Consider the following 12,872-nt stretch of genomic DNA (forward strand, 5'->3'; position numbering starts at 1 on the left):
CTCATTCATGTCTACTAGGCAACAACTCCGTGTCTAATTGTTTGTCAGAGAAGGTTAGCCCTCTGTCTTAGTCCATTTGGGTTTTGTAGACTGGGTGACTTCTTTTTTTTTTTTTTGTTTTTTCGAGACAGGGTTTCTCTGTGTAGCTTTGCGCCTTTCCTGGAACTCACTTGGTAGCCCAGGCTGGCCTCGAACTCACAGAGATCCGCCTGGCTCTGCCTCCCGAGTGCTGGGATTAAAGGTGTGCGCCACCACCGCCCGGCAACTGGGTGACTTCTAAGCAATGGAAAATTGTTTCTCACGGTGCTGAAGGCTGCCAAGTCCAAGAACAATGTGCTGACTGATTTAGAGCTATGGGCTCAACTCCTAATCCAGGAATGGTCCCTTCTCACTCTACACTCTGCTCCTTTTTTATAATATAAATCTCCATCATGGGGTCTCTGCTCTCATGACCCTAACGCTTTCCAGAGTGGCCTCCTCCCAATCCCATCCTCTTGGGGAGTCAGGGTTTCAACTTATTAATGTGGGGTAGACCCAATATTCAGACCACAGCAACTAGATTAGAAGTTACTAGACAAGAGTAGACTATGTTTGATTGGTCAGCTCTAGATTTCTCACCCCTACCATAGCAGATTAAAGAAGAACAAACATGAGAAAGCTGAGAAATGATGAAGACCTTTACAAATACTATGACAGTGAGATTCCCAGGCAGCCTGAAGAAGTAGCATGTTTGCCTCTATGGAGGCCATGTCTTAGGGTTAAGTAACAGTGAGGTAGAAGGGATGAAGGCCAGTAGACGAAGCAATCTTTGGGTTCTTTATTGACTAAGAATGTATCGAATTTTATCAGGAGAGATTATGTTTATTGCATCATAGATTGTACTTTAGCCTTCAGTTCCCTTCTGATCCACTTGAGAGAGTTAATAACACAGTTCTGCATAAGAGGTTCCATCCGACCTCCAATGTCATTTGATGTCTCACCCCATGATCCCTATCTCCTTTTCTCCCTCCTCCTCAGAGCTGATGAATAGCAATAGCATTGTTAGGACACAGAAGACTTCGGGAAACAGTAGCCAACAGTGAGGTGAGGTCAGCCTTGGAGAAAACTATTTCTGATGTCCTCAGGATCCACTGGGCCAAAAGTAAATGCAGATTTGGTAAATGACACAAACTCATTCCCTCTGCATTTCTCATTCTGCTGATTCGAATTTTTACAAGGGCCCAATTTTCCATAGGAACAGATCAGATTTACAGCAAATACAAAGATTGCATCTTTTATTTATAAGGCAAAGAAAAAAACCCTCTCAAATACTTTTCATTAAAACCGTGTGCCCTGTTGTACTGCCTCTAAGAGTATTAGTCCAGCATTATATGACTTCTGCTATTCTAGTGAAGGTCAGTTGCTCATCAGTTACTGAAACTATCAGGTCAGACCTTGGTGACTGAATTCCAGTTCTCAGTGGAATGAGAAGGGCTGTATAATATAGGAACCACTGCCCATGTTTGCCACCCTGCTTCTGGTCTGTCTTCCTTCCAGGTATCTTTTTTTTTTTCTTTTATAAACGTATCCTCCATCCCTAAATTAATTCATAGGCAGTTATAGAATTAGAAAAACAATGTTACTAACTAGTATTGATAGAAACAGAAACATAAATTATTTTGAACCATATTACATTACTTGAGAGAATTTTGAAGGAAAGTTGGGGGGTGGGGACAGATAGGATAGGGACGGGGAATAACAATGATGATGAGGAGAGGTGGCAAGTGACAGCCAAGATGGGAGAACAGGACTGCGGAGAGTCCACATACACCATGCCAAAGTGTGGAGGGAGCTCCACACACAACAGGAACAGGACGCCCAAAGTATGCTGGTGGAGATATCTCTATGACCTCTCAATGTATGCTAGCTCTTTCTGAGAACTTCACTCCTTATTACAAGGCTAGGAGGCCAAGGTCTGCATTCCTGAGAGGCTAGGAAGAGAACAGGATCCCCACAATTTCAAATGCTCACTGCTTTCTTTCTGTGTGGTGTTAACATTTGAAAACCAAGGAGCACAGGCTTGACTTCTATTTCACTCCATTTATGCCTATGATTACATTTGTATTTATGTCTTTCTGTGCTTTCTACAGCTTTAAGTAAAACCTGTCAGTCAGTGTAGTAATCTCTGTGCCTAGTAATAACTTCAAATATGTCTTTGAGGGGGAGATATATATGGTATGGATGCTGCTGGTCCATAGAAGACAATGTAGATAGACTATGACACTAAGCACACCCTTGGTAGAGCACCAGGCTGCTCTGTGGTCCTATAACCTGCATTCTTCCCTCTATATCACTGATGAGGAATTTTCAGGTGCTATTACAGTGAGTACACAAGAAAGGAAAATACTCTAAAAAGTAGAAAACACTCTGCTTCAAGCGGAGCAATAATTACTCCTTAAATTGGCCTGAAGGTAGAAGACTATTTTTGATACCCTTGTAGTATACATACTTCTAGCCAATCACTGAACAGATTCAGAGCAGCTAATGTGTTTCCTTTTCATAAATGAAGTGCTCTGTCTAACTTAACAAGTGTTTGTGTAATTAACACATAGGACAGCAAGTCACTGTTTCAATATCTCTGGAAAGTGAGACGATACAGGTGAAATTTTCCAGATAATGTGTGTACCTTTTAAGTTTCCAAACATTCATTTTTAATTGAAATGTTTGCAGTATTAGTATTCTCAGCAAGTATTAGATCTTCGGAATGCCATTTTACTTATCTGTATTCACACAGGTTGACATGTATTATTCCATGGTATGCCGTGGCAAGAAATTCTCAGGTCTGTGTGGGATTATGTGCTCCCAGAAAATGGAGCCTCAGGAAACTCTCTGAGGGTTCTTGACCTCTTGGGTGCCATGATAAGCTACCACATGACACTGCTGATTGCCCTCCTCTTGTAATTTCTAGTCTAATTTTATGTGTGTGTGTACCTGTATGTGTGTGTGCATGTGGGGGGTGAGGGTTCTCACTATGTAGCCATGGGTGGCCAGCAACTCCCTTTGTAGACCAGGTTGGACTAGATCTCAAAGAGATCCACTCGCCTCTGCCTCCTTAGTGCTGGGACTAAAGGTGTAGGCCATGATGTCCACCTGATGCTTTGTTTTTCATATGATTACTCTGGGGAAGATTATGAAACTCGCTCCCTTTTTACTGCTACTTACTTGGATTTTGGAATGCCAAGGATGGAATTCATAGTCAAACAAGGGTTTCATCACTAAGCCACAACCCCAGTCTCTTTGCAAAGCAGAATCCCTTTTTCCTAGCTTTGAGTTACTGGTTGCTTAAATCATTATCATCTTTTCAGCTGAATTCACAAGTTTGAGCCCTCTCAAAGCATCCCTTACAATGACCATGGAATACTCACTGATCCCGGTGTCCTTACAGTACTGGACCAAGTACTGTCCCATGATTTTTAGTAGATGGCTGTACTCTTGGACATTGAGGAATTCTTGTTTATTATGGGATGGTTCCATGATCTCCAAGGGTATGTTCACAATTCCAATCACACCTGCTCCAAGTCTGAGGAAGTAAATACACGTATCAACTTCATAAAATCTGGCTAAAGGAAAAGGAAAACATGTACTTCTCACTTGCACCCAAATTATCCACAAATAAATCCATTGCTTTGCTGTGGACCATATCAAAGTTATTAGGCTATCTTAAAGAGATTTCATTATCCATGGTGATTTCTGGTGAATATGGTTATATCCTACAGTATCACCTCAGTATGTCATTGATCCACTGGCAATACTCTTTCCAAACCTGTTACTTATATGGGGAGTTCAGGTTGGGAAAAAAGGTACAAATTTTTAGCAAGAACATCAGTAACACCAGTGTCTTCCTGCAATGACCTGCCCTGGTCCTCTTATGCCTGATACTGGACAGAGAGAACCATTTTCTTTGTCCTCATTTCATCTGTCAGGCTACATATCTCATCATCATAGGGGCCCTTGGGGTGTTCACTGAGTTCTAGTAAGGGAACATTATTAACAGGCCAAGAGGGTGATGACAGGTATCTGATTGTTAACCTGATGTGCAAAATTTCTTGGTTCCCTTCTTCTGCTTTTCTGGAGCCATAGGATAGACATCCACCTGGGATTTTTTGATTCTTGACATCATCAGACTTCGGGTAACACCACAGGTTGGTCCCCCACTGCTCTTGCCATAGGACACATCACACTTTCCCAAACTGACGGCCCTGCCAGCTTTGTGTTTCAAAACTTTCTTCTTCTACCCTGTCTCCCTTCATTCCTCATTCTGGAAGGTTAAATGCATCTCACACAGAAGGCCTGCGGTGACAACCTTGTTTAGTTTTCTGCCTTTTGCACACAACCTTCCTTTACTTGTTTATCCAAGTATCCATTCACGCAGTCATTCAAAGTTAGCTCCTGAACCTGTTCCAGAAACTAGGAACTTTCAGACAAGAGCAAGAAAGACAAGGTCCCTGCTGCTCATTCACTGAAGAACAGGCAGGCACTCTGTTAGTAAGTAGATACATGTGCAGGACCATTTCACATGGTGATAAGTGGCTCTAAGGAAATAAAGTGGGTGCTAAATTATGTGAAAAAATGACAAGTGGGTGTAACGGGGGGCCCATTTACTTAGGTAATTGAGGAAAGGGCTTTGGTACTCATGCCTGAACAGCATGCCAAGGCCAATAGTCAGATCTAAAGACAGGAGGCTTAATAATGCCAATTGCTAAGCTAAATGCTCTAAGAGTTTAAGCAAAAGAGCCAACTAAGTTGAGTTTAAAAAATAATAATAATTCTACAAATAAAAAAAGAAGAACTCAACTATCCTTACTCACTGATCACACAATCCCGTGTTTCAAAGACCCCAAAGATTCCACCAGAAAACTATTAGGTCTCAGAAATCCCTTCAGCAATAGTCTACAGATACAAAGTTCACTAGAAAAAATTCAGTAGCTTTTGTTTGTATCTTTTTATCTTTTAGTATTTTATTGGCATATATTAATTATACATGATAATGACTTAATAGCTTTTTTAAATGCTAGTAATGGGGGAGATATCCCATTCACAGTATCAAAAAAAATATTAGAATAAACCTAACCCAGGAAATAAAAGGCTTCTACACTGAAGGCTTTCAGACACTGAAGAAAGAAACTTAGAGAAAATCTCCCATGTTCATGGATAAGGATAATTATTATTTTGAAAATGGATATATTGCCAAATATACAGATGCAATGTGATCCCCACCAAAATTCCAATAACATTCCTCACCAAACTAGAAAAAAAAAATCATAAAATTCATATGGAAACATAAATATCTCCCCCTAAAACTAAAACAATCATTAGGGGATGGAAGTAAGAGGATCATAATACTGAAGTACTATAGAGCCATACTTAAAAACAGCATGGTTCTACCAGAGAAAACAGACCTGTGGACCAACAGAAGAGAATGGAGAACCCAGAAACAAGCCCACAAATCACTGCTTATGGCAAAGATGTCAAAAACGCATGTTGTAGAAAAGACTGGTGCTCAGAAAATTGGATTTTCACGCACAGAAGAGTGAAACTAGACCCATATCTCACACCTTGGCCTCAAAATTAGTTAAAAAAAAATGGGTCAAAGGTCATAATGTAAGACCTGAAACTTTACAACTGCTGGAGGAAAACAGAGAAAAACACCTCAAAATATAAGCACAGGAGTGTATTTTTCTGACTAAGGTTCCAACAGCATGAAAAATAACCCCGACGATTATAAATGGAATTATAAAATTAAAAAGCTTTTGCACAGAAAAACAACAATCACAAGAGTATAAAGAGATCACCTACATAGCAGAAGAAATAATGCAAGTTACATATCAGACAGGGAATTGATATCCAGGACACATAACAGCAAAAATTAAATGCCATGAAACCAAATCATACTGTCAATAATTGAATGAATGAATGAACTAAAAAGGATAATTCTGAAAAAAAAAAAAAAAAGTAAAAAAGATGTAAATGCCATGAAACCAAATCATACTGTCAATAATTGAATGAATGAATGAACTAAAAAAGGATAATTCTGAAAATAATAAAGTCAAATAACCAAGTCATATTTGAAAAGATGTTCACCATCATTAACCATCAAGGAAATAGGAATTAAAACTGCTTTGAGATTTTGTCTCACCCCAGTCAGAATGGCCATCATTGAGATAAAGAAGGACAACTTATTCACTGCTGGCAGAGATGCAAACTTGTGTAGTCATAATGGAATTTGGAACAGAGGTTCCTCATAAATCTGAAAGCAGAAGCCTCACATGACCCAGCTCTCTCATTCTTGGGCATCTACCTAAAAGTCTCTGTCAGCATATCCCAGTGATGCTTATGCATCCATGTTTACTACTATACTAGTCAATAGAACGGGAAATGGAGTCAGCCTAGCTGAATGGATAAGGAAAATGTGGTCCAGATATGAAATGAAGAGATACTTTGATAGAGGAAGACTTTATGGGGACAGGGAGAAACCTGGTGCTAGGGAAGTTCCTAGGAATCCCTAAGGATGACCCCAGCTTAGACTACTAGCAATAGTGGAGAGGGTGCCTGAGCTGAATTGCCACAGTAATCAGATTGGTAAATACCCTAACTATCATCATAGAGCCTTCATCCAGTAGCTGATAGAAGCAGATGCAGAAATCCACAGCTAAGCACCAGGTAGAGCTCCAGAAGTCCAGTCAAAGAGAGAGAAGAGGGATTCCATGAGCAAGAGGCATCAAGATCATGAGCATGAGGAAACCTACAGAGACAACCAAACCAAGCTCAGGGAAGCCCATGAACTGTAGACCAACAGCTGTGGAGCCTCCATGGGACTGGACTAGGCCCTCAGCATAAGCAAGACAGTTGTATAGCTTGGTCTGCTTAAGAGGTCCCTTGACAGTAGAATCAAGATCCATTCCTGGTACATAAGCTGGCTTTTTGGAGCCCATTACCTCTTTTGGGACACCTTACACAGCCTTGATGCAGGGAGGGGCTTGGACCTCCTCAACTGAATGCACCAGGCTCTGCTAACTCCCCATGGGAGGCCTTACCTTTTTTGAGGAGGGAATAGGGAGTAGGTTGGGAAGAAAGGCTGGGGGACAGGAAGAGGGAAGAGAGGGGGATTTGTGGTTGTTATATAAAATGAATAAAAAATTCTTAATAAAGAAAAAACAAATTTAAAAAAGGCAAAAAAAATGAAAATAAGACATTGGAAGGAAAATTCATGCAACCAGAAACCATTATGCTAAAAGAAATAAATCATGCTCAGAACGACACAGAGCCTATATTCACTATTTTTTTTTAATTTAAATTTATATATATGGTTGTGCACCTATGAATGTATTTACAGGTCATAGAACTAGAAAAAGGATCATGAGAGGGAAGAAAGTGAGCTCAAGAAAAGCGTGAAATAGATCAGGGGCTGGAATACATATGATAAGAAAGTAGAAAGGCAGACTCACTGGGTGGTGGGAGGGCAGAGAGGGTATCAGCTGGAAGAGAAAGAAAGCATGGTGAAGGGCATGGGGGAGGGGGAGAAAACAAAATATGACACACGTGTATGAAGATGCCATGATGAAACTGGTCACTTTGCATGTTAACCGTAAAATTAATAATAAAGAAACATTGTTCTCACTGTTGGGGCACAGTTTTAAAGTGCACTCACGCTCCTCAGTAAAAGATGGTCTCCCTTGACCTTTCTGACTGCAGAGCTTACTGCACCCAGGCACAGGATACTGCAACAACCCGCTTTTGCCTGAGCAATGAATGAAGAGCTAGTTCCCTGAGCATGAGGCAGCAAGAAGACCAAATCCTACCCCTCCTCCCCCGTCTCATTCCACCACTCTTAGACATCTTGTCTGACTCTGTCCCTTTCTACAATGTCTCTGTCTTTTGTCTTTTTGGTTGTGAGACTGGCCTTTAATAGCTGGATCATCTCTCCATTCCTCTATGATGTCTTTGTAAGATTCCACATAACTGTCAAACCAATTTATTATACTTTAGCACCAGAATCCATTATTCTAGAATCTAAGCAGACTGGAGATGTTTACTAATATATATCCATGCAGGTAACTGACAAAAGCTGCAAATTCTGTAACAGTGTTTGTTCCTTACAAAATTAGAGTTTAGGTTTTTTTCCCCTCTGTGAACATTTCTTTAGTTCATTTTTTTTAATTAGTAAAATGTTAGAAACCTGAAAAGATGACATAAAGGATTGAAAGACATTAAAGAAATGCATTGGAAACAGTATTTTTCCCAAAATGTGATTTTCGTCTGAGAGTCAGCACACAGCCTCATATTATAAATTAGGCAGATTAATTCTTGCATGAGAGGAAGGGCAAGTGGCAAAGAGGACACTTGCTTGTGTTGTGATGAATCACTCATGTAGTGCCACAGACAGAAATGGCCTGTGGCCTCCCTCCACTGCCTTTGACTCAAGAAAGAAGCTTACTTACAAGGACTTCATTTTGAGCTGGGGACCAACCTTCTCGTGCATTTTGATCAACCGGTTATTACTGTAAATGAACATTCCAGCTTGCCTTTGGTCTTCTATGTGCACTCCAAAGAACAGGGAGATTGTTCTTGCTTTCCTTAGTGCCCTAGAATTGTATTTAGAAAGACACATTAAAAGTATTTTATTAAGGCAAAATGTGACATTTATAAAAAGCATCTAGTAATTAAACTCAGAAGATAGATATCAAAAGAATGACCTATAACATAGTGGATATTTTACAAAACCCGGTGGATATAGCTTAAATAGGATAACCACTGTTATTATCTTAACTGATGTTATACATTACATGATAAAGAAATTGAGGAAAGAAAACACAAATGTCTTCACAAATGTATTCTTAACAAAATATAAAAGGAATACCCATGCCAATTATGATCCTCATTTCTGCAACTGGTCATGTGGCCTTAGCTGATAGTTACCTTCTTCTCCTATCCATTCTGTATTTCCTCCACCCTCAGCAAGCAGCTCATCAAGTCTTGGCTCTTTTCCTGGAAGATTGATTCATATCTTCCTTCCTGATGGGTCTATACTCTTTATAATCCTGCCTGTGTTAAGTTGTAGTTTCCTACTAACATTAACCATAGGACATGGTAGCACCAAGAGATGCCCTAAAAGATCTCCTGCACTCCAGACAGGAGTACCTCCATTGTAGAGAAGTAATCCAATTTCCCCTTGGTAATCTGGATCAATCACCCCTCCTCACACTGTTATCCTGTCTTAGCCTGTTTGCTTAAGGGTACCAGAATCCCGAAGTGTCCAGGGGAGTCTGATCTTCCAGTTCAATGGAATGTTTGCTGTGTCTCCAGGCAGAAGTGCTCCCCTCTCTGGAACCAAAACGTCTAGGCCAGGAGGGCTTAAGGTCACAGGAATAGGAAGCAAACATTTTCTTAATGGGTGACTGTGAGTGGAACTATTTCCCTTCCACCCCTTGATTCCTGGACCTGTGGATCCTGACTATGGAAGAAACTGTCCCATATATTGAACACTGATTCAAAGCATATACAGCCTTCTGGAGACCCCTGCCCCATCCTTCCATGCTGTTACCACCTAACTGGCACTGTAACTGTGGTTCAAATGCCCATTCCATCTTTCCATCAGGGTAGCTGTTTTAGGGTGATGGGGAACACAGTAAGACCAGGTAGATTCCATGATTGTGAGCTCACAGTTGCATGCCTCTGGCTATGAAGTGAGTTCCTGGTCAAAAGCAATACTGTGTAGAATACCATGATGATGAATAATGCATTCTGTAAGTTCACAGATGGTCATTTTGGCAGAAGCATTATGTGCAGGAAAGGCAAATTCATAACCAGAATAAGTTTCTACTTCCCATGAAGGAAGTGCTTCAATGTCAACCTGCTACCACACTGCTGTCTGGTCACTCCGGAGAATGGTGCCATATCTGGTACTCAGTGCTTGTCTTTGCTGTTGGCAGATCTGGTACTCAGCAGCAGCGGTAGCAAGGTCAGCCTTGGTAAGTGAAACTCCATGCTGCTGAGCCAATGCATAACCTCCATCTCTGCCACCATGGCCACTTGGTTCATGGGTCCACTGGTTAATGACAAGGGTCACTAGGGAAAGAGGCTGACAGACCACAGGACAGGTCATTGTATCTACTTGATTACTGAATTCCTCCTTGGCTGACATCACCTTTCAATGAGCATTTAAATGGGACACAAATATCTTCACATCCTTCACTCATTGCAGAGATCAATCCATATACATCTTTCCCAGATATCTCTCACCAATTTTCCAATCAAGTGCCTGTTCATCCAGCTAATCCATTGACTACAACATATGAATCAGTGAACAATTGCACACCTGGCCATTTATCTTTCTGAACAAAATTATGACCATGTGACTGTCCCACATTCTGCCCACTGTGAAGATTTCCCTTCACCAGTGTCTTTTGGGGTTGTCCCAGAAAGGGGCTGTAATGCTACAGCTGTCTACTTCTGGGTGGTACCTGCATTAACATGCAGAACCAGCAGTCAAATAGGACCAAGTCTTCTCTTCTTCAGTCCACTGATCATAAGACACACCCCATGAGGCAATGGCTTCTTGCTTGGGAGGAGTAGAAACCATAGATATTTGGGCAGTTTCTTCATGTAATCTGTTTGTGCCTTCAGGACCTGCTCTGGACAGATCACATATACCATTTCCATTTGATTATCAATTGCTGCTGTGCGTGTCCTACTTTATGGCTCAGTGGGTCAGATAATACCCAGCTCATGATGGGCAGCTCAGGTCACACGGCAACTTGGTGGTCCCTGTCAAACTTTTAGTTTCCACTAAGACCCAACAGCAGGCCAAGAGCTGACCATCAAAAGGAGAATAGCATTTGCAGGTGATGGTAGAGCCTTAGTACAAAATCCCAAATGTCTCCTCTGGGATTCACCTGCCAACGATTCCAAACATCATCCCTATCTGCCACGGACACCTCAAGTACCACAGTGGGTCAACTAGATTGTATGGTCCAAGTTGTAGGGCAGCCTGCACAGCATCCTGAACGTGTTGAATAATCTTCTCTTAGTCTAAGACCCACTCAGAGGTAACAGCTTTCCAAGTCACTTGGTGGATGGGGTGGAGTAACACACCCAAATGAGGAATGTGCTCTCTCCAGAATCCAAATAGGTCCACTAAATGTTGTGCTTCTTTTTGGTGGTGGGAGGGGTCAGTGAAATAACTTACCCTTTACCTTAGAAGGAATATTTCTGCATGTCCACACCACTAGACTCCTAAGAATTTCACTGAACTAGAAGGCCTCTTGAATTTTGGTTGGATTTATTTCCCATCCACTGATGTATATATGTGTTACCCTTATATCCAAAGTGGTTGCTGCTTTCTGCTTACTTGGTCCAATCAGCATAATGTCATCAATATGCTGTGAAACAATGTGATATTTTGTGGAAGAAACAGATAATAATTATCCCTTCAAACTTAGTTATGACACAGGGCAGGAGAACTAATCTCTCCTTGAGGCAAAACTGTAAAGGTATACTGCTGCCCTTGACAACTGAAAGCAAATTGCTTCTGGTGGTCCCTATGGACAGGTACCAGAAAAAGGCATTTGCTAGATCAATAGCTGTATACCATGTACCAGGAGATGTGCTAATCTGTTCAAGTAAGGACACCACATCAGGTACAGCAGCTGCAATCGGAGTCACTCCCTGATTGAGTTCCCAATAGTCAACTCTCATTCTCCATAGTCCATCTGTCTTCTGCAGTGGCCAGACAGAGGAGTTAAAGGGATATGGGGTGGGAGGCACCACTCCTGCATCTTTCAAACACTAGATGGTGGCACTGATTTCTATAATTCCTCCAGGGATGCGTTTTTGTTTCCCTATTTTCCCTGGCAGGGGCAACTCTACAGGCTTCCTTTAGTCTTTCCAACCATAGTAGCCCTCACTCCACAAGTCAGGGAACCAGGGTGAGAATTCTGCCAACTTTTAAGTATGCCTATCCCAATTATACATTCTAGGACTGGGTGAAAAAAAAAAAAAAAAAAAAAAAAAAAAAAAAAACACCACACAGAATGAATTTTGAGACTCACTGGACCAACTGTAAGTCAGAGTTCAGCCCAAACTCCACTGATTAACACCTGACCTCCAGAGGCCCCTATTTTAACTGGAGGGCCACAAAGTTTCTTGGGATCTCTCAGACTCAGCATTAATTCAAAACCAGTATTCAATAGACCCAGGCAAGTCTGATTGTTTCCTACCCCCCCCCCCAGTGTACAGTTATCCTTTTAAAAGGCTGTAGGTCCCTCTGGGGAGGCCTGGAGAAAGGCTAACAGTACAACTCTAGGGTAACCAAAGAGTTCTGGGTCTGCAAACTGGATCAAGTCCAACAATTGGTTTATGAGCCAAGACTCCCCTTAACCACAATCCAGTAGAGGCTTTTGTTCATTAGAAATTTTTTTTCTGCTTACACAGATGAAACAAAAAATGCAGTAGGCTTCTTAGCTATTTCATGCTTGGAAACATCGCATATCAAATTGATTAACCAGTATCAAAGATCCATATGAGTCCTGCCACCATAAAAATTACTTTGCCTGTGCTGATCATTATGGGCCAGACCATTATGGACATTGCTTTGTTTCTGCTGCCCATTATGGCAACTATGATCACCTTGCCTTTGGCCATTCAGTACTGCCACCTGGCCCTTGCTACTTCAGGGCCCAATTAAACCCACTGCATTTAATTTGTCCAACTGAGCAGCAGCATCTTTGGCCCTAAATTCTAACACAAGGAAAGTGCAACAACAAAGCTCTTCAAATGTGCTGGTGCCTCTCTCACCATTTTGCATCTTATAGGATCAGTGATTGGCAGGTCTTCTG

General features: G+C 41.4%; 1 protein-coding gene across 1 annotated transcript in view; it reads right to left on the reverse strand.

Moving 5' to 3' along the window:
• The window catches only part of Morc1 (MORC family CW-type zinc finger 1), a 158,608-nt gene that overhangs the window by 81,740 nt on the left and 63,996 nt on the right, over positions 1 to 12,872 (reverse strand). The window contains exons 13-14 of the mRNA XM_037209983.1: positions 8,478 to 8,621; positions 3,405 to 3,559 (exon numbers count right to left, since the gene is read on the reverse strand). Of these exons, the coding sequence (XP_037065878.1) occupies positions 3,405 to 3,559; positions 8,478 to 8,621 (299 nt within the window). The remainder of the gene's footprint in view (positions 1 to 3,404; positions 3,560 to 8,477; positions 8,622 to 12,872) is intronic.

Source organism: Peromyscus leucopus, chromosome 12, assembly GCF_004664715.2.
Source record: "Peromyscus leucopus breed LL Stock chromosome 12, UCI_PerLeu_2.1, whole genome shotgun sequence".
NCBI lineage: Eukaryota > Metazoa > Chordata > Mammalia > Rodentia > Cricetidae > Peromyscus > Peromyscus leucopus.